The sequence below is a fragment of the Leucoraja erinacea genome, chromosome 2, assembly GCF_028641065.1.
Source record: "Leucoraja erinacea ecotype New England chromosome 2, Leri_hhj_1, whole genome shotgun sequence".
NCBI classification, from domain to species: Eukaryota; Metazoa; Chordata; class Chondrichthyes; order Rajiformes; family Rajidae; genus Leucoraja; species Leucoraja erinaceus.
Window position 1 is genome coordinate 4,951,421 of NC_073378.1, and position 21,938 is coordinate 4,973,358.

At 45.0% G+C, this 21,938-nt stretch overlaps 1 protein-coding gene across 1 annotated transcript in view; it reads right to left on the reverse strand.

Moving 5' to 3' along the window:
• sh3bp5b (SH3-domain binding protein 5b (BTK-associated)) overlaps positions 1–21,938 on the reverse strand; it is a 74,396-nt gene that overhangs the window by 25,317 nt on the left and 27,141 nt on the right. The window contains exons 2-3 of the mRNA XM_055651052.1: positions 18,324–18,386; positions 13,559–13,687 (exon numbers count right to left, since the gene is read on the reverse strand). Coding sequence (XP_055507027.1) covers positions 13,559–13,687; positions 18,324–18,386 — 192 coding nt within the window. The remainder of the gene's footprint in view (positions 1–13,558; positions 13,688–18,323; positions 18,387–21,938) is intronic.

Sequence of the window (21,938 nt, forward strand, 5' to 3'; positions counted from 1 at the left end):
AGTTTTCATTTTCTGCAATAGTCTTTACCAAATGTTTTTTTAAATTGTGCTATAGATAGTGTCAACAGTCAGAATCTTTTTCCCCAGGGTGGAAATGTACAACACTAGAGGGCATAACTATAAGGTGAGATGGGGGAAAGTTTAGTGGAGCTGTTTGGGGCAAGTTTTATTTTACACAGAGACAAATGGGGGATTGGAATGCATTGGCAGGGGTGGTGGTGGTGGTGGAGGCAGATATGATAGCAGCATTTTAGGGGCTTTTAGAAAGGCACATGGAAGGGCAGAGAATACAGGGATATGGGCCGTGTACAGACAGATGAGATCAGTTTAACTTGCGTCATGTTCGGCACAAGCATTCTGGGTGTAAGGGCCAGTTCCTGTGCTGTACATTCTAAGTTCGATGTTCGAAATGCTGTCTGAAAATCTAACATCCACTAGCTCCCCATTCCCCGCAGCATTTTACTTCTTCCCCCAATTCCTGACAAGTTGCTCAATCATCATTTTCTTTTCACAAAATCACGTTGACTTTGCCCAATTACCTTATTTTTTCCTAAATAACTTATTTCACCATAACCCTTTCAGCATCAACTCCATGACGGATGTTACAATATGTTTCCTGCAGTTTACTGCCTTCCTCTCGGTTTGAATAGAAGAGATATATTTATCATTTTTCAATTTTTTAATGGGAACTTACCCCCCCCAAACCAGAAAATTTAAAAAAAAGAATCAGAAACCAATGCATCAGTCATCTAATTTGCCATTCTGTAGGATAAAATGCGTCTTTTGTAGAACCAAGGAACTGCAGATAAGTTCATAGGTCACAGATACAGAAGTAGGTCATTCATCTCATCCAGTCTACTGCCGATTAATCCACAAAGTCAAAAAGGTTTATAAGGATATGGGCCAAACGCAGGCAGGTGGTACTAATTTAGAAGGGGCATGTTGGTCAGCGTGGACAAGTTGGACATTAGAGCCTGTTTTCATACTGTATGACTCTATGACTTTAAAAGGACACACAATGCTGAAGTAATGCCCCTGTCCCACTGAGGAAACCTGAACGGAAACCTCTGGAGACTTTGCGCCCCACCCAAGGTTTCCGCGTGGTTCCCGGAGGTTGCAGGTGGTTCCCGGAGGTTGCAGGTGGTTGCCGGAGGTTGCAGGTGGTTGCCGGAGGTTGCAGGTGGTTGCCGGAGGTTGCAGGTGGTTGCCGGAGGTTGCAGGTGGTTGCCAGAGGTTGCAGGTGGTTGCCGGAGGTTGCAGGTGGTTGCAGGTGGTTGCCGGAGGTTGCAGGTGGTTGCCGGTGGTTGCGGTGGTTGCCGGTGGTTGCCAGTGGTTGCAGGTAGGGAGACTGACAAAAACCTCCGGGAACCGCACTGAAACCTTGGGTGGGCGCAGTCTCCAGAGGTTTCCATTCAGGTTTCCTAAGTGGGACAGGGGCATAACTCAGCAGGTCAAGCAGCATCCCTGGAGAACATGGATAGGTGATGGTTTGTGTTGAGACCCATCTTCAGACTTATTGTAAGGGGGAGGGGGTGCGGAGATGACAGATCGAAGGAGAGAAGCAAGACAAATAATGGCAGGTTGCGGGGTGGTGGGTATTCAATAGAGGTGCTCACAGACACTAATGTCATAGGGTAACCAGGGGATCTAGATCTGGTGCTTGTTTATTAGAAATGGTGCAATTTCACAATAAAGGTGCTTCAAACCTCCCAATAGATGTTTCATGGTGCAACAGAACCCTGGACATTGTTATAAAGACATAATTTGCAGAATCAGAGCCTGTGATATGCTTGCATTGTGTAGTGCAGCCTCAATCAAAAGATTCTGCAGCACACTGAGAATCTGCTCTGACATTCTCTCTAAATGGTCCTCAACCTGTAGATAGACGCAAAATGCTGGAGTAACTCAGCGGGTCAGGCAGCATCCCTGGAGAGAAGGAATGGGTGACGTTTCCGGCCAATACCCTTCTTCAGACTCAGGGGAATGGGAAACAAGTGATATAGACGGTGATATAGAGAGGTACTGTAGAACTAATGAATGAAAGATATGCACTAAAGTAAACGTTGATCAAGGAAAGGTGGAGCCAACAATGGTCCGTTGTTGGCTGTGGGCTAGGTGGTAACGAGATATCCATACAATGAAACTGAACAGGGCGACAGTGAAACTAGTACGACAACTGGGCTGGGGAAGGAGCAGAGAGAGAGGGGATTCAAGGGTTACTTGAAGTCAATATTCATACCACTGTGTAATAAGCTGCCCAAGCGAAATGCGAGGTCTTGTTCCTCCAATTTGCTAGATCTCAAGTTCTTCAAAGTGTTCCCAAAGATCTTCTGGTGGAGCATTAAATGATTCATGGGGTCCAATCAAGCTAGGAACTGCTGGCCATAATCCGCTCACTTCCCTGGGGCCAGATGCTGTCTGACTCTCTCGAACTGAGTCCATTGGATGGCCACGGAACATGGTGCAAAGGACCCGCCCCTGGCCGAAGGCTGAATTGCGGTGGTGGTCATGGGCAGCGGTGAAAAGTGTCCTTGATTTGAACAGTCACTCGAGTGGATGCACATTATGTGCATCGGGTGGATGTACATAATCTCTTGCCCAGAGTAGGGGAATCGAAAACCGGAGGGCATAGGTTTAAGGTGAAGGGGGAAAGGCTTTATAGGAATCTGAGCAGTAACTTTTTTTGCCACAAAGGATGGGGGTGTAGGGTACGGGTTGCCAGAGGAAGTAGTTGAGGCGGGCAAACATTTAAGAAACAAATAGACGGGTAACAGTTTTTTTGGGTACGTGGATAGGACAGGTTTAGAGGAATACTAGACTAAGTGGCACCCATTGGGTCCCATGTTCACACGGGAGGGCTGGTCCCCCAACGCAATATTCCACCTCTCCACCAATTCCAATATTGTTGGGCTTTATGGAGCGCTAACAAGGCTCTCACTTTTTTTTTCTTTTTTTTTTAATGATACTGCCTGTAAGGGAAATTCATTTCGTTGTCTCAAATTGAGACAATGACAATAAATTTGAATACAATACAATACACTTAACTTTTTTTTCCCCTGTTGCCAGCCGGGCAACCTTGACAGCTTTTTAGGTTGCCAAATGACAGTTTAGGTGGTCATTTAAGACGGTTTGCATGAAGCGTGCGATAATGTGCTTGGACGAAGTGCGTAGTTACCAGTTGGAATTATGCTCAATGAAGCATTCACATATTATGTTCAAGAAGGAACTGCAGATGCTGGAAAATAGAAATGTAGACAAAAGTGCTGGAGAAACTCAGCGGGTGCAGCAGCATCTATGGAGCGAAGGAAATAGGCAACTTTTCAGGCCGAAACCCATCAGTCTGAAGAAGGGTTTCGGCCCAAAACGTTGCCCATTTCCTTCTCTCCATAGATGCTGTCGCATCCGCTGAGTTTCTCCAGCACTTTTGTCTACATTCACATATTATTTCTGCTTCAAATAAAGTCACAAACTAAACATATTCACCAATCAAGACATTATATATACCGCAATGACATGCAGCAAAATTACAATATAATATCTCAACTCTATTTACACATTGCAATTGATGCAAGCATGTTTTCTGTGAAGGACCGAAAATTACCATGACATGGCCATAGCATGGGTCATTATTGCTATTGGTACAGAAACACTCTCGCTTCCCACATAATTTATCCACAACAAAATTTACAGGTTGCAAGGAAATTTCTAAAGGCATTTTATGAGAACAGCTGTTAAAACTGACTATACCCATCTGACAGGTTAAACATTACACTAACTGACAAGAGATAGCCACCAAGGACATAATTGCAGCAAATGTTCTTTTGGTAATATGTTTAAAGGTGTCAAAACAAATAATAACATTGGGAATTAAAACACATTTGATTGCAATCCGTTATCAAACATAATCAATGTTCGCTCTGAAGACCATGAAGCACAATAGGGTCAGGGGGTATGTGAATCAGTGCGGGGTGGATAGATGGCGGTGGAGGGTTTGAGAAGGCAATCGGTGCGGAATGGATGGATTGAGGCAGGTGAATTAGTACGTGTTGGTTGGAGTATGTAAAATTGTGGGGGGGAGATGGCAGTGATGTTGAATTAGGGGGCAGTACGAAGGGGTGGGGGGGGGGATCAGTACAGGATGAATAGGGGTAGACAAAAGTGCTGGAGAAATTCAGCGGGTAAGCCAGCATCTATGGAGCTAAAGAAATATACAACGTTTCGGGTCGAGACCCTTCTTCAAACTGTTCCACCCCCATTCTTCTTGATGGGGGGGGGGGGGGGGGGGGGGGGGGATGGATTGGGGATCAGTACAAGATGGATTGGGGGGGAATCAGGTCAGGGCAGTGTGGATCGGGGGGTCTGTGCAGGGTGAATGGGGGCAGGACAGTGTGGTAGGGTCTGTGCAGGGTGAATGGGGGATCACTACAGGATGAATGAGTGGATCAGTACAGGATGGGGATCAGTACAGGATGAATGAGGGGATCAGTACGGGATGAATGAGGGGATCAGTACAGGATGCATGAGGGGATCAGTAAAAGATGAATGGCGGGATCAGTACAGGATGCATGAGGGGATCAGTAAAAGATGGGGGGGATCAGTGGATGGATGGGTAAATGGATTGGTGGGTGGGTCAGTACAGAATGAATGGGATGATCAGTGCAGTATGAATGGGGGGAGGAGAAGTGCAGGATGGATGGGAAGTGGGGTTAGTACAGGATGAATTGGGGGACCAGTATAGGATGGGGGAGGGGGGTGGGCAGGAGTATCAATACTAGGTGGGTAAGGTGATGAATAGATTGGGGTGGGGTGGGGGGTGGGTAGATGGGGAGGGGAGCACAGGGGATGTCAGTGAGGACTGAATAGAGGAGGGAATGGGGATCAGTGCGGGATGGAGAGGAGGGGTCCCAGGATAAGAGGGCTGGAGGGGGTGTACAAGAGAAAGGGAGAGGGTGGGGTGGAAGGGGCAGAGGAGGTGGGGAGGAAGGAAGGTCAGCGCTCCTCGGACAACATTGCCCCGCTGCCTTGGACGTCCCTGTCCAACGCCAAAGTGCCGCCACCTCCACGCCACCTCCTCCCCTCCTCCGCCAGCCGACAGGAAGGTGCGGGGCCGAGCGGTGCAGCTCAAAGATCCTATAGCTATAGGATCTGCCGTGCAGCTGCTTCAGACGGCGGAAGGAGGCCTCCGCCTCCCCCTCCCTCTTTCCCGGCCTCAGCGTACGGGAGGGGCTGTGAAAGTGCCGTTGGCGGATTGTTTAAGCAGTGGCCATTATCAGGGAGATAGCGGCGGCTGCCTGCAAATTCACAACCCCTCCCGCACGCTGGGGCCGGGAGGAGGGAGAGAGTGGGGTTCCTTCCGCCGGGCGGGGTGCGGGAGGAGGAGGCGATGGAATCGCTGTCGCGGCCGCTGTTCGGGGCCCGTCATTCGCAGCGATCCTTTGCCACCGCGCACCTAGTATCTTTGCCCCACAATCAAAGATACTAGATGAATACAGCCGCCGCCATCGACACGAAACGTCACGTTCCTATTCTCCAGAGATGCTGCGGAGTTACTCCAGTTTTTTGTGTCTATTGGTATAAACCAGTATTTGATTGCCAAGCCGGGCAAAATGAGTCGGCATTCAGGTTGCCCGGCTGCACTTTGAGTGGTCAATGGCACCCGGGCAACCGCTAATTTTGTGCCCTGGCTTGTATGGGTGTTGTGGGCTGAAGGGACTGGTTTCCAGAGGGCTAGTATGGACATTGTGGGCCAAATGGATTCTTGGGCTGGCAGCTCAGTCACTCAAGCCTGTTGTGCTGGCAGCTCACTCACTCGCGGCTGGTGGGCTGGCAGTTGACTCACAGCTATTCCTTGAAATTCTATTTCAAGCAGGGTGCAAGGCCACCAAATTCAAGTGCAGTTTCATACCATTTCAAGCAGGATGAAACCACATAAAAACCACACTCACATTTCAGTGGACACTCAGTGTGTTCAGTTGGTTCACAGCTCACAGAGATTCGTGGCCTCTCTCTCCCCCATCTTGCAGAGACTGAGCCACGCCCACACTTCTGGGTTTATAGCCCCTCCCCCTTCCACCACAAGAGGTGTGGCCTTCATGGAGTGATTGACAGGAGAGAGAATTTCAACATTTTTTAAACACTAATAACTTTTATTTTTCATCCATGGGAAAAATCCTCTGCACCTGATGAGCGGAGGGGGACTCTGAGTAAGATGGCCAAATATCACAGCCATAAGTGGTAGCGTTTTTTCTAAAATCAATATACAATGCAAACCGGAAGTGGTCAAGTTTAGACTTTTAATTATATAGATGGGCCACATGCAGGCATATGGGACTAATAAGATGGGACCTGTTGGGCTGAAGGGCCTGTTTCCACACTGTATGACTCCATGACTTATTTTGCTCTTAGTCTCCTAATAAGCAGACCAACAATCCATGTTAAAAATCAGTGGGAAGTCTCAATAAGACTGGGCCCCAGCATTGAACTCCACAGGGGATTCAACAACAATGACTCATGACAACTCCAGCCCCTGATTTGCCACAGCCGGCACAAATCGACTTATTAACACAGCTGTTTCTGAAGGACTGCTTCCTTTCCTCACAACATAGGAATGTATCTGAATAAGAAGATTTGGAACAACAGCAACAAGCAGCTTGTGAAGGAAGGAACCACAGATGCTGGTTTAAACCGAAGATAGACACAAAATGCTGGAGTTACTCAGCGGTCTTCAGACTGGAGAAGGGTCTCGACTGCAAACGTCGTCAGTTCCTTCTCTCCAGAGATGCTGCCTGACCCGCTGAGTTACTCCAGCATTTTGTGTGTATCTTTAGCAACAAGCAGCTTGCCTGCTCCTTGATCACACTCACAGGCACACACAAACAGGCACACACAAACAGGCACACACAAACAGGCACACACACACACAGGCACACACACACACAGGCACACACTCACAGGCACACACACACAGGCACACACACACAGGCACACACACAGGCAGATTGAATGAATGAATGGCTTGACAAGCTAACGTTGTCATTTCACCCAAGTTACATCAGAATGCTCTGATTCAACCCACACGTAGCTTGTGTTGTTGGTGGGTTTAGCAAACATCAACAACACAACTCTGCTCACAATGAGAACAATGGTATGTGGAAGGGAGGCCATACAGAGCTGGATTCCAGTTACAAATAACAACACACTGCACACCAACCCAGTAAAAAAAACGGAATAATGACTCGTGTTCAAAACTTTGCCCAGACCTATTGTTTCACAGCTAATCTCAAATCGTCATGTGTATTTCATACATCCCACCTACATAGAGTGAGTGTGAACAGTATGTTTCCACTAGCTGGACAGTCTAGGACCAGAGGCCATGGACTCAGAACAAAAGGATGAACCTGTACAATGGAGACGAGGAGGAATTTATTTAGTGAACCTGTGGAATTCATTGCCACAGACAGCTGTGGAGAAGCCAAGTCAATGGATGTTAAAAAGGCAGAGATTGACACATTCTTGATTAGAAAGGGTTATGGGTCGAAGGCAGGAGACTGGGGTTGAGAGGGAGAGATAGATCAGCCATGATTGAATGGCAGACTTAGATTTAGACTTAGACTTAGATCCTTTATTTGTCATTCAGACCTTTCGGTCTGAACAAAATGTCGTTGCCGGCAGCCATACATGTAATAATAATGCAACAAAACACACGATAAACACAAATTAACATCCACCACAGTGAGTTCACCAGGCACCTCCTCACTGTGATGGAGGCAAAAATTTTCGGGTTACTGTCTCTTCCCTCCTCTTCTTCCTCTACGTTGAGGCGATATGTTGTTACCCCACCGGGCAGTGGTAGTCAGTCCCGCGGCTCACCGAGCTCCGCGAACGGGCCGGTTCAAGCTCCGCGGCCCGGGGTGGTCGAAGCTGCCGCCGTCCAGTCCAGCAGACGCAGCTGTTGCCGCGGGAGCTCCGGAAAAACAGGCACCAGCCTGTGACCTGCGAGCTCCCGACGATGTTGTCCACTGGCCCGCAGCCGGCCCCGGTTTCAGGTCGCCGCCGCTAGAACGCCGCCTCAGCCACCGGAGCACCGTCTCAGCCCAGAGCCGAGCCGCCACAGCAGCACCGCCTCAACCCCGCGCCGGGCCGCCTCAGCCACCGGAGCACCGCCTCAACCCCGCGCCGGGCCGCCTCAGCCACCGGAGCGCCGTCCCAGCCCCGCGTCGTGCCGCTGCCACCGGAGCGTCTCAGCCCCGCGCCGGGCCGCCCTCACCAGAGCGCCGAGTTGTGCCGCTGCCACCGGAGCGTCTCAGCCAGCACCGTCCCAGCCCCGCGCCGGGCCACCCTCACCGGAGCGCCGAGTCGTGCCGCTGCCACTGGAGCGCCCAAACGCCGCCACAGCTCGAAGACGGCCAGCCTCGCGTTGGTGAGTCCTGGCTGGCTCTACCTCCGGTGCCTCGAGGTCGGTCGCAGGTTGGAGGCCGCCAGCTCCGCCATTAGGCCTCAGCGCAGACGGAGGCAGAAAAGGGGATACGACAAGAAAAAGTCGCATTCCCCCGAAGGGAGAGACAGAAAGCCCTGTTTCAGCCCCTCCCCCCACACATAACACAACCTAATAACCAAAAATTTAAGTAGACAAGACAAAAAATACAACACAAAAAAGTAAAAACAGACGGACTGCAGGCGAACCGCTGCCGTTCAACAGCGCCGCCACTTCCGGAACAGAGCAGACTTGATGGGCCGAATTGCCTAATTCTGCTCCAAGAACATTTTCCTTAGATGTGCCTTAATACATTAGCAGTTCAAGAATTATCATAACATAGAAGATACAGATATCTCAGTCCAACAGGCTTGTGCAAACTTGCTCTCCAGACACACCAGCCCTTGGCTATGCAAGGCAAATGTCCACATACAACTCTCACATGGGCACGACACACAGAAACAAGACAGGCAGAGAAAACGATTCTTTGATGAACTGCCCAGGGCTTACGGCACTCCAAGGTCTGAATTTCACACGTTCTTTCGCACTTGATAAACAAATCTTTCGGCCCAGATTACCCGTGCTGACCAAGGTGCCCCATCCGCACTACTCCCACCTGCTCACGTTTGGCCCATATGGCAAAAACGGGAAGCAGACTATTATCTAAATGGTGGCCGATTTGGAAAGGGGAGATGCAGCGAGACCTGGGTGTCATGGTACACCAGTCATTGAAGGTAGGCATGCAGGTGCAGCAGGCAGTAAAGAAAGCGAATGGTATGTTGGCTTTCATAGCAAAAGGATTTGAGTATAGGAGCAGGGAGGTTCTACTGCAGTTGTACAGGGTCTTGGTGAGACCACACCTGGAATATTGCATACAGTTTTGGTCTCCAAATCTGAGGAAGGACATTATTGCCATAGAGGGAGTGCAGAGAAGGTTCACCAGGCTGATTCCTGGGATGTCAGGACTGTCTTATGAAGAAAGACTGGATAGACCTGGTTTATACTCTCTAGAATTTAGAAGATTGAGAGGGGATCTTATAGAAACTTACAAAATTCTTAAGGGGTTGGACAGGCTAGATGCAGGAAGATTGTTCCCGATGTTGGGGAAGTCCAGGACAGGGGTCACAGCTTAAGGATAAGGGGGAAATCCTTTAAAACCGAGATGAGAAGAACTTTTTCACACAGAGAGTGGTGAATCTCTGGAACTCTCTGCCACAGAGGGTAGTTGAGGCCAGTTCATTGGCTATATTTAAGAGGGAGTTAGATCTGGCCCTTGTGGCTAAGGGGATCAGGGGGTATGGAGAGAAGGCAGGTACGGGATACTGAGTTGGATGATCAGCCATGATCATATTGAATCGGTTAAGGCTCGAACCGAATGGCCTACTCCTGCACCTAATTTCTATGTTTCTATCCCTTAAACCTTTCCTATCCATGTATCTATCCAAATGTTGTTTAAGTATCTGCCTCAACTATCTCCTCTGGCAACTTATTTCATATACCCACCACAATCTATGTGAAAAAGTTGCCCCTTAGGTTCTTAATATATTTTTCCCTTCTCACCTTAAACCTATATCCTCTGGTTCTTGATTCCTCTTCTCTATTTAAATGACTCTGTGCATCCGCCCTATCTAGTCCACAACAATACATCATCACAATATTTATTTAATTTTGGATAAATATATAAATACAATAGAAGTAGTATATTTTACAAGGTAGAGGGGGTGGGGAAACAATTTCCATAGATTAGTAACTGGAAGCTATATACATTAAATAGTCCCAAAGATCACAACACAGCACGTCCCATTGACACTGTGATCTTTAAGGTTCAGCCCAGCCAAGAGATAATGGCACCACTAACGCTGATCCAGGTTTTACTTTGTCTGATTTGTTTTGTACTCCTTCATCTTTTTCTGCTCATTTTCTTTCCTATTACTGTTCGACTAGTTGCATGTGTGAAATTTGCTCACCTTCTATTTCAATTTATTCAAATCAATTCTTCCGCCCTTACTTTGTTTGTTTACTCACATGTTTATGCCACATACATATTATACTTAACAAGTTCTTCATTCCATTGGCCCCCTGACCTAACCCAATTGTCATTATTTAACAGGCTGCTTAACAACAAATTACTAAATGGCAAAATAACGGGCGGGACAAATATGCAGAGGACATTTGAATTTGTTGGAGTTGAGTGAAATATCAAAACTTTAAATATATAGTTTTGGAGAAATCTTCCCACATCTACTTTTAACAGTTCATTCCCAGGCATTCAAACAATTAGCTCTTTCTTTATGTTTTTTGATATTATCAGATCAAGAAATTAGCATTGACCTCAAGTAAATGCCAAATAGAGTTATTCCCAAGAGAAATTAGGATTGGTAGAAGACCCATGCTTAAAATAAAGCCTCTGCTATTTAACATGTGGTTTTGAATATTTGTAAATTCATAAGCTGATTTAATTTGTAAAATGATCACGGCAAATAGAACTCCAATATGAATCATTACTTGTCCAGATTTCAAATGGACACTGGCCAGAATCAACAGTGGGCCAAAACGATGCGTTAAATAGAACAATATGAACACAATATGAAGTTTCAGGTCGAGGCCCAACTTTCAGAAGGGTCTCGTCCCAAAAAGTCACCCATTCCTTCTCTCCAGAGATGCTGCCTCTCCCGCTGAGTTACTCCAGCAGTTTGTGTCTATCTTCGGTTTAAACCTGCATCTGCAGTTCCTTCTTACACATTGATGAAACTAATGCGGGCATAATCACACAAAAAGCTTCAAGGCTTCATGAGGTGGCATCAGTTGGCGGTGGTGGCAGGAGCCAACGACAATTTGCAGCTTGTCATTCATTAAACTGGCAAGTTCAAAGAACACACTCACGATCTTAAAAAATCCCAGGCTGCAATGAACCAGTATTCAGCAAGAACTTGCAATTCCCACAACACTAAGTTCGTCACACTAAGCACAATGCCGTCACAATCTCAGGCCACTGCAAGTTCTTTACAGACAATAATAATAATAATAATAATAATAATAATAACTTTTATTGTCATTGTACATAAGTGGTTCTTGATTCCTCTTCTCTATTTAAATGACTCTGTGCATCCGCCCTATCTAGTCCACAACAATAAGTCATCACAATATTTAATTAATTTTGGATAAATGTATAAATACAATAGAAGTAGTATATTTTACAAGGCAGATGGGGTGGGGAAACAATTTCCATAGATTAGTAACTGGAAGCTATATACATTAAATAGTCCCACAGATCACAACACAGCACGTCCCATTGACACTGTGATCTTTAAGGTTCAGCCCAGCCAAGAGATAATGGCACCACTAACACTGATCCAGGTTTTACTTTGTCTGATTTGTTTTGTACTCCTTCATCTTTTTTTGCTCATTTTCTTTCCTATTACTGTTCGACTAGTTGCATGTGTGAAATTTGCTCACCTTCTATTTCAATTTATTCAAATCAATTCTTCCGCCCTTACTTTGTTTGTTTACTCACATGTTTATGCCACATACATATTATACTTAACAAGCTCTTCATTCCATTGGCCCCCCTGACCTAACCCAATTGTCATTATTTAACAGGCTGCTTAACAACAAAATACTAAATGGCAAAATAACGGGCGGGACAAATATGCAGAGGATATTTGAATTTGTTGGAGTCGAGTGAAATATCAAAACTTTAAATATATCGTTTTGGAGAAAATCTTCCCACATCTACTTTTAACAGTTCATTCCCAGGCATTCAAACAATTAGCTCTTTCTTTATGTTTTTTGATATTATCAGATCAAGAAATTAGCACTGACCTCAAGTAAATGCCAAATAGAGTTATTCCCAAGAGAAATTAGGATTGGTAGAAGACTCATGCTTAAAATAAAGCCTCTGCTATTTAACATGTGGTTTTGAATATTTGTAAATTCACAAGCTGATTTAATTTGTAAAATGATCACGGCAAATAGAACTCTAATATGAATCATTACTTGTCCAGATTTCAAATGGACACTGGCCAGAATCAACAGTGGGACAAAACGATGTGTTAAATAGAACAATATGAACACAATATGAAGTTTCAGGTCGAGGCCCGACTTTCAGAAGGGTCTCGACCCAAAAAGTCACCCATTCCTTCTCTCCAGAGATGCTGCCTCTCCCGCTGAGTTACTCCAGCAGTTTGTGTCTATCTTCGGTTTAAACCTGAAGATAGACACTGAGTTCCTTCTTACACATTGATGAAACTAATGCGGGCATAATCACACAAAAAGCTTCAAGGCTTCAGGAGGTGGCATCAGTTGGCGGTGGTGGCAGGAGCCAACAACAATTCGCAGCTTGTCATTCATTAAACTGGCAAGTTCAAAGAACACACTCACGATCTTAAAAAATCCCAGGCTGCAATGACCCAGTATTCAGCAAGAACTTGCAATTCCCAGAACACTAAGTTCGTCACACTAAGCACAATGCCGTCACAATCTCAGGCCACTGCAAGTTCTTTACAGACAATAATAATAATAATAATAATAATAATAATATCTTTTATTGTCATTGTACATAAGTGCAACGAGATTTGGGTTTGCAGCTTCCATCCGACATCATAACTTAAGTAACTACTAAAATTTAGGTTTAGATACCCCGAGAACATGATTTGTGCAAAGAACATTACAACAGTAAAATAGTCAAAACAGACCAAAGTCCAGACTAAACAGTTATTATCATACTATAGCAAACAATTTCCCCAACCCATCATTGAGATGACGTTGTTTAAGTTATATAATATGAAGGTTAATTATCAGCCGGGTCACCACCTAGTTCCTCCGTAAGATGACCATGGATTTAGGCCTTGTGTTATCTGGCTCAAAGTGAATTCTTCACTTGAACATGGTCAAATTGATAGGACAAGTTTGGAGGGATATGGACCAAACGCGGGCAGGTGGGACTAGTGTCGCTGGGACATGTTGGACCCTTTTCCACACTGTATCACTCTTATGACTCTAAATTATTGTTCCTTTCCATAGTGTGACAAAGCAAATGAAGAAACTTCCCAACTTAGAAACAGAATGCAAAGTTCATTCCTTTACCTGACGTGTGACTCTTCGGGCCTCCCAGTATGGCTTGGAATCATCCACCGCTTTTCCCACCTTCTTCCCTACTTCATCAAGCTTAACTGTGGCTTCAACTAAAACCGTTCGAAACTTCTGCCGGCCTTCCTGCAAGACAACAGCGGACATGATCAGGGCTCAGAGCGTGTCAGCCAGAAAATACTTTCAACATTTCCAAAGGGAGTTCTACAATAATCAAATACACGTCATGTGAAAAACAGTCTCAATCCCATTTCCCTCTTCTGCCAGTGTGCCCAGATGATTCCCCCCAAAGGACAGTAACACCAAACAGATATACTGTATCTTTAAACCCTGCAATCTCCACTTTGAGTTATGGAGTGATACGGTGTGGAAACAGGCCCTTCGGCCCAACTTGCCCACACCAGCCAACGTGTCCCAGCTACACTTGTCCCACCGCCTAGTTTCATTGTCAACAGTTACACCCAAAATCTCATCCAATACGCCACGCAGATGTGAAGAATGGTTGGTGGGGTCGGGTTGGATGAAATGAAATTGCACTACTGAATTACTTGATTTAATTTCTTATTTTTTGATTTCTTTTATTCCGTGGCTATTATTTTTACACATGTTTTATGTCTTTTAATTTATTGTTGTATTTCATATGTAATTTTTGCGCCTCATGTGAGCTGTTATGGTGTCTGTTTATGATGTCATGTTTATTCTTCTGTACAGCACTTTCGTCAACATTGGCTGTTTTAAAGTGCTTAACAAATAAAGTTGGATTGGATTGGATTCTGGGAGTAGGACTGACCCGACCGACTGCATGGTCTCCTTCTGCATCATCTATATATTACTAAAACTCTGTTCTTGACCGGTTTTGGCTTTCTGTGCTGCGGTTTCCGAGAGAACGCCGCCACCTACGGCCGTCATTTTTGGCCACCTCGCTCAGAGCCCCCCTCCGCCGCAGGTGTGTCGAGGATTTTTCCCGTCGATGAAAATTGACAGATATATTAATGTTTTTACAACATTCCCCATTCTCTCTGCTGCCCCTGCTGGAGGGAGGTGGAGGGACTATAAAACCAGGAAGTGGTGTGCCTCAATCAGTCTCTGCAAGTGGTGTGTCTCAATCAGTCTCTGCAAGTGGTGTGCCTCAATCAGAGCTATGAATGACACTGGCAAATGTCTACAGCACTGTGAGTACCCTTAATTTGGTTTGAAAATGAAAATATGGTTAGAGGTAAAAAAGCACTGCCTGCAAATGGTTGTTTGGGTTTGGGTTGAAGTAAAAAGGCACTCTCTCAGCAGGGGAATGAAGGGATATGGATCACTTGCAGACATAGAAGACGAGTTTAACCTGGTATCATGTTCAGCAAAGACATAGTGGGCTGAAGGGCCTGTTCCTGTGCTGTAATGTCCTATATTATAATGGGCTTTTATGCAGATCTTTTGTAATTGAATCATACAGTAGTAAGGGCAGCACGGCGGCTCAGCGGTGGAGCTGCTGCCTTACAGCGCCAGAGATCCAGGTTCAATCCTGAGGACCGGTGCCGTTTGTACCGAGTTTGGATGTTCTCCCCGTGCACGCAAGTTTTCTACAAGATCTTCAGTTTTCTCCCACACTCCAAAGACGTACAGGTCTGTACATTAGTTGGCTTGGTATAAATGTAAATAGTCCCTAGTGTGTGTAGCATGGTGTTAATGTGCGGGGATCGCTGGTCGGTGCGGACTTGATGGGCCGAAGGGCCTGTGTCCATGCAGTATTACAAAAAAAGTAATCGCAAATTGTTATTGATTTAGAGAACAGCTTGTAATTCGTGACACATTATATGTGTTGAGAACAGTACTTCAGCCTGACATCTCACGACAAATTATAAAAGGAACTGCCTTGTGCAAAACAAAGGAATTTGTCCCCCTCTTGCAATAAATTCCCAATGTTAAGTTGCAGAAAGTGCTGACAAATGTTCCAGCTAATTCTCAGCTCCATGTACAATATTTTCATTAGGATTGGCAGATGGAATTCCCTTGGACAAAGTTTTCACTGTCGAGAAAAAGTGTTTGTAAAGAGCATGAAGATGGATAACGAGGTGAATAAGAGGTTATGTTTTTAAACTGACAGTCTTGATCCTGGGAAGTCGTAGAAACATCGATAGGTGCAGGAGTAGGCCATTCGGCCCTTCGGCCAGCACCGACATTTAATGTGATCATGGCTGATCATCTAAAATCAGTGCCCCGTTCCTTTTTTTCCCCCATATCCCTTCAGCCCAAATCTAACTCTCTCTTGAAAACATCCAGTGAATTGGCCTCCACTGCCTTCTGTGGCAGAGAATTCCACAGATTCACAACGCTCTGGGTGAAGAAGATTTTCCTCATCTCAGTCCTAAATCGCCTACCCCTTATTCTTAAACTGTGACCTGGTTCTGGACTCCCCTAACATCGAGAATTTTTTTCTTGCATCTGCCTGTCCAATCCTTGAAGAATGTTATATACTTCTACAAGATACCCTCTCATCCTTCTAAATTCCAGTGAATACAAGCTCAGTCCACTCGTTCTTTCATCATATGTCAGTCCCACCATCCCGGGAATTAACCTGGTAAACCTACATTGCACTCCCTTAATAGTAAAAATGTCCTTCCTCAAATTAGGAGACCAAATTGCACACAATAATCCAGGTGCGGTCTCATCAGGGCCCTGTACAACTGCAGTAGGACCTCCTTGCTCCTACACTCAAATCTTCTCGCAATGAAGGCCAACATGCAATTAGCTTTCTTCACTGCCTGTTCTACCTGCATGTTTACTTTCAGTGACTGATGTACATGCACACCCAGGTCAATTTGCACTTCCCCTTTCCTAATCTGCAATGATCATATTGAATGACGGTGCTGGCTCAAAAGGCCGAATGACCTACTCCTGCACCTATTGTCTATTAATCTGCCTCCCTGTTATTGCCACCAAAGTGGATAACCTCACATTTATCCACATTATACTGCATCTGCCATGCATCTGCCCACTCAGCCACTCTATCCAAGCCATCCTGCAGCCTCATAGCATCCTCATCGCAGCTCACACTGCCACCCAGCTTTGTGTCATCCGCAAACCTGGAGGTGACAGATTTAATTCTATTGTCTAAATCGTTTATACGTTTATATTGTACACTGGGGTCCCAGCACAGAGCCTTGCGGCACCCCCACTAGTCACCGCCATTCATTGTGATTGTGGCTGATCATCCCCAATCAATAACCCGTGCCTGCCTTCTCCCCATATCCCTTGATCCCACCAGCCCCAAGAGCTCTATCTAACTCTCTCTTAAACCCATCCATTGATTTGGCCTCCACTGCCCTCAGTGGCAGGGAATTACACAAATTCACAACTCTCTGGGTGAAAACGTTTTTTCTCACCTCAGTCTTAAATTGCCTCCCCTTTATTCTAAGACTGTGGCCCCTGGTTCTGGACTCGCCCAACATTGGGAACATTACCCACAATGTTAACCATTTTCAATGTCCTTGTTAAACATTGGACACTTGTAACCATCTCCCAAAGTATGTGTCATCAGTAACTTTTGTAATTAACCTTCAAAATGTTGTCCTAATTAGATTCTCGCTTCCCATTAAATTGTCTCACTCAAAGGCCTTCCTAAAATAACTCTTGCAAATTGAGAACGGCTCGTTTTTTTTTTAATGTCTTCAGTTACAAAGATACAAGAGGTCATCGTTGGTTAATTAGCACAACTACTGCCTTTTGGTTAAAAGTTTCAAATGATGAAGTCCTACTCCAGAAGCTGGAGCACAGAATTCAGTCTGACACTTCGGAACATTTGGCCCAATGTCCTGTCAGACATGGGGCCTTGCAATCCAGGATCATCATCCTGTCCAAATATCTGAGGAAGAGAAGGACTTTGCACTAATTGATCTGGTTTGATAAAGTTTGCAGTCATTTCTGTACATACAACATCAATATTTAATGATCGTCTTCTACAGGGTCAAGTGACAAAGAATCTGTGTTAAACACGTAGATAATTCAGGGTGGTGAATCTGTGGAATTCTTTTCCACAGAAGGCTGTAGAGGCCAAGTAAATGGATATTTATTAAGGCAGAGATGGATAGATTCTTGATTAGCACAGGTGTCCGTGGTTATGGGGAGAAGGCAGGGGAATGGGGTTAGGAGGGAGAGATAGATCAGCCATGATTGAATGGCAGAGTAGACTTGATGGGCCGAATGGCCAAATTCCACTCCTATCACTTATGACACGAAAATTGGCAGCTTGGCTTCCTTCCGCTTCCCAAAGACAGGCAGGTTAGAAGGTTCATTGGCCCTTGTTAAAAAAAAAACCCAATAGCTTCTAATGTGTAGAGAGTGGATGAGAAAGTGGGATAACATAGACCTGGTGTTAACGGGTCGGCATGGATTTGGTGGGCTGAATGGCCTGCTTTCATGCTGTATCACTAAAGTAAATACTGGTTCCCTTCCGATGGCACAGTCAGTTCTGCTGCGCCAGAACTTCATGGACCCTGGGTCAATCCTGGACCTTGTGTTCTCTCAGGTGAAGGATTTCCCCCAGATCCTCCCGTATCCCCATAACACGCTGGTCAGTTAAACCAGCAACTGTAAAACATCTTATGTCAGTTAATGGCAAAAAAAGTAAAAAAGGATTTGATGGCCATGTGCGGGAGGGAATACATGTGAGGCCTACATGGAAATGGGACAGGTGGGATTGCTCCCCTAGAAATCAGTATGGGCTTGATGGGCTGCATGGCCTCATTCCATAATATTTTCCTGTAAACTTTACCTCTAGTTCAGTTTCCTGGCGATTAATAGCCTCTGTCGACTGGTTCAGCTTCTCGAGTTCCCCCTAGAACACAATAAGGAAAATAGTTGAAGACTCAAACTAGGTAAAGTTAAAGATTAAACATATAGCACAAGATGCATCTTTAAACTTCTCAAAATCTCCAAGCCGATGGCTGTTATCCCTCTCATTGAGTGTCCTAAATGCAAAAAGTATAAAAACCAAAAGGAAGTGCTTGCCCCTGGGAAATGTTTACATTTAGCTAACATAGACATGATTCATATCCTGTTGAACCTAGATAGCTCAAGATGGACAGGCCTTTTTCAAGTCAATCGTGCAAGCATTTTGAAATAAATTTCCAAAAGCCTCTTGGACAATTTGGAAGAACTGTGGTATTAACTTTCGACAAAAATAGTTACACTCTAAGTACCTGGCAGTACTGATGTCATGATCACGTATTCTCTAATATTAGAAATATCGCAAAGCAAGGAGAGAAGAAAATCAAATGGCTTGAAGCTGATCTTTCCAGGTGGTGTAAAAGTGCTTCACAATAAATCATCAGCCGTTTCACACCATCTTCATATGACAAGGTGCCGACTTTAGCTGGGCAGGAGGTGGAGCGATAAAACAGTCAGAAGTTGGTTCGCTAGCACCTAAACAAACATACCTTTGTAACCTCACCTTTGCACCTACCCAGAGCTAATTAAAGGTTTCATCCGCTTGTGAATGGCAAATTGGTAACTTCAAGAGGCAACTGATTATGCATCTTATTGCATTTCCTTCTCTATTAACCAGCTAAAAGGAGAAAAAATGGGAGATTGCCCACCTCCCCCCTCCAATAACAACACTTTGAATCTTACCAGGAAGCACTGGTCTGATATTAGTCATTGCACAAGTTGTAACATCACACGGAAACAAAGTCAGCAGAAGTGATCACTGCATCGAAGCTGCAGATGTATCATTCTCCTTACCTCACTTGTAATTGGGAAGTCCAAACTCAAACAGTTAAGGGCCTGTCCCATGATGCGAGTTTACCCAAGAGCAAATTACCCAAATTACCCAAATTACCCAAATTTAAAAAAATCAACCTCGTGGTACTTCATCACGAGTATTTTTTTTACACTTGGAAATTTTTCACACTGTTGAAAAAACTTCACAAGTTTCACGAACTTACCGCGGTTCCCGAGTACCTGCCGTTAGCGCTACGAGTCGCTACGAGACGTCCACAAGCTCCGACGTACATTCTACGTACTGACCACGAGTTTGATTTTGTTTTAAACTCGGGAGAGCTCTTGGGCAGTGGCGGACTGGCCAGGGTGTCAGCTTGCCCGATGGCAAGTGTGCCCCTGATGAAGTGGGCCCCCTTTGTCTCCTGGCAACCAATATTTTTAGACCCAGTCCGCCACTGCTCTTGGGTGAACTCGCATCATGGGACAGGGCCTTTACTCCTATCAAGATTCGATCAGCAAGAAAGTTTGTTTTTAAATAGGCCATGAAAAACCTGTAGACTTCCAGAACTGTGTAGACTCTAAACAGACACAAAATGCTGGAGAAACTCAGCGGGACAGGCAACATCTTTGGAGAACAAGGAATGGGTGATGTTTCAAGTTGAGACCGTTCTCTAGGTAGAATTCAATACTCCATTCAGCAAAAACAATTTTCACTTGTGAAGTCAGTAAAAAAAGGATGAAATTCGCTGAGAAAATGAATGGTAAGTGCAAATACAGTCGGGGGCAAATCTAGAGTCCGTAAAAAATGAATTGCTAGGTAACTTGTACCATTTGAATTAATGTGAACCTAATTAACAAAGTTTGTAACAACATGTAGTGAATGATGGAATCCTGAGAAAGTTTGGGAAGATTGTTCCCTATGTTGGGGAAGTCCAGAACAAGGGGTCACAGTTTAAGGATAAGGGGGAAATCCTTTGGGACCAAGATGAGAAAAACATTTTTCACACAGAGAGTGGTGAATCTCTGGAATTCTCTGCCACAGAGGGTAGTTGAGGCCAGTTCATTGGCTATATTTAAGAGGGAGTTAGATGTGGCCCTTGTGGCTAAAGGGATCAGGGGGTATGGAGAGAAGGCAGGTACAGGATACTCATTGGATGATCAGCCATTATCATATTGAATGGCGAAGGGCTGAATGGCCTACTCCTGCACCTATTTTTCTATGTTTCTAAGTAGGCAAGAAGGTCCTGCTCTTAATTCAGGAAAAAAAACTAGTAGTTTCAGTAACAGCAAGGGGATAAAAACAGAAAGTCATATGTGGAGTACAGTTAGCAGTACAGTCCTAATGCATTTAATCTTCCAGCAAATTATTCCAATGAACTGTCAGCCAGTTGTTTAAGTGAATTGGATTTCATGCAAAGACTGTCGTGTAGTTTGCAAACAACAAATATGTTTTTCATCAACAAGGAAAGTAAATACATTTGTGTTTACATGATATCTCAACTCTTGAAGCATTTTGCATCCAATTCAATACTTTTGAAGGACAGTTATTGTTACCACAGCCTGTGTGAATATAATGAGATCCCATAACCGTCAAGGAACTTATGACCAAATAATTTGAGTTTGTGTGTTGGCAGTGGGTAAATATTAGCCAAGACGCTGGGAAAATTCTCCATTTTCAAATTGTTGCCAATGGATTTGGATAGAAATCATACTCGTGTCTCATCCAAAAGACAACAAACAGTGCAAGCATTTGGCACAATACTGAAACATGAGATTAGATTATGTGCACAGATTTTTGGAATGGTAATTGAACCCAGACATTTTTGCAATGGCATTAACCCTCATGGTGCCAAATACATGGTTCAGTCTCAATGATGCTGCTGGGTTTGTGGCGTTTACCTTGTCTTTCTGCTCCATACCACATATTTTCTACCAACCAATATCTGGTGTCAGCACTGGCTCCTGGAGCTACTGAGCCCCATGGTTAAAAACAAAAATAGGGCATGAAGTGCTGGAGTAACTCAGTGGGTCAGGCAGCATCTCTGGAGAACATGGATGGGTAACGGTTCAGGTTGGGTCCCTTCTTCAGACTTTAAAACAGCATCTGCTGTTCCTTGTTTTTTTTTGCTGACCCCATGGTGCTGTGTTACCAATTCACAAGCAAGGTTATGCCACACTGCAACTAGTTTGCTGCTGTTGAACAGAGTGTCATATTGGCAAAATGATACAGTTGCTGCCTTAAGGCGCCAGAGATCCGGGTTCGATCCCGACTACGGGTGCTGTCTGTACGGAGTTTGTACATTGTCTCCGGGACCACGTGGGTTTTCTCCGGGATCTCCGGTTTCCTCCCACACTCCAAAGACTTACAGATTTGTGAGTTAATTGGCTTCGGTAAAGAAAGTAAATTGTCCCCAGTGTGCGTATGACAGTGCCAGTGTACGGGGAACGCTGGTCGGCACAGACTTGGTGGGCCGAAGCACCCGTTTCCACGCTGTATCTCGAAAATAAAACGAACTAGCATAGTGGTTTCTTGTTGTAAAACGGCAGAGGGAAGCAAATGTCACCCCACATTTTCCAAACTAGTTCTGGCTGACTGCCAGCTGTTAAGGAATGATAATGAGTCATTAAGTTTGGTGAATTCCATATTCGTGACAATTCCACATTTCCT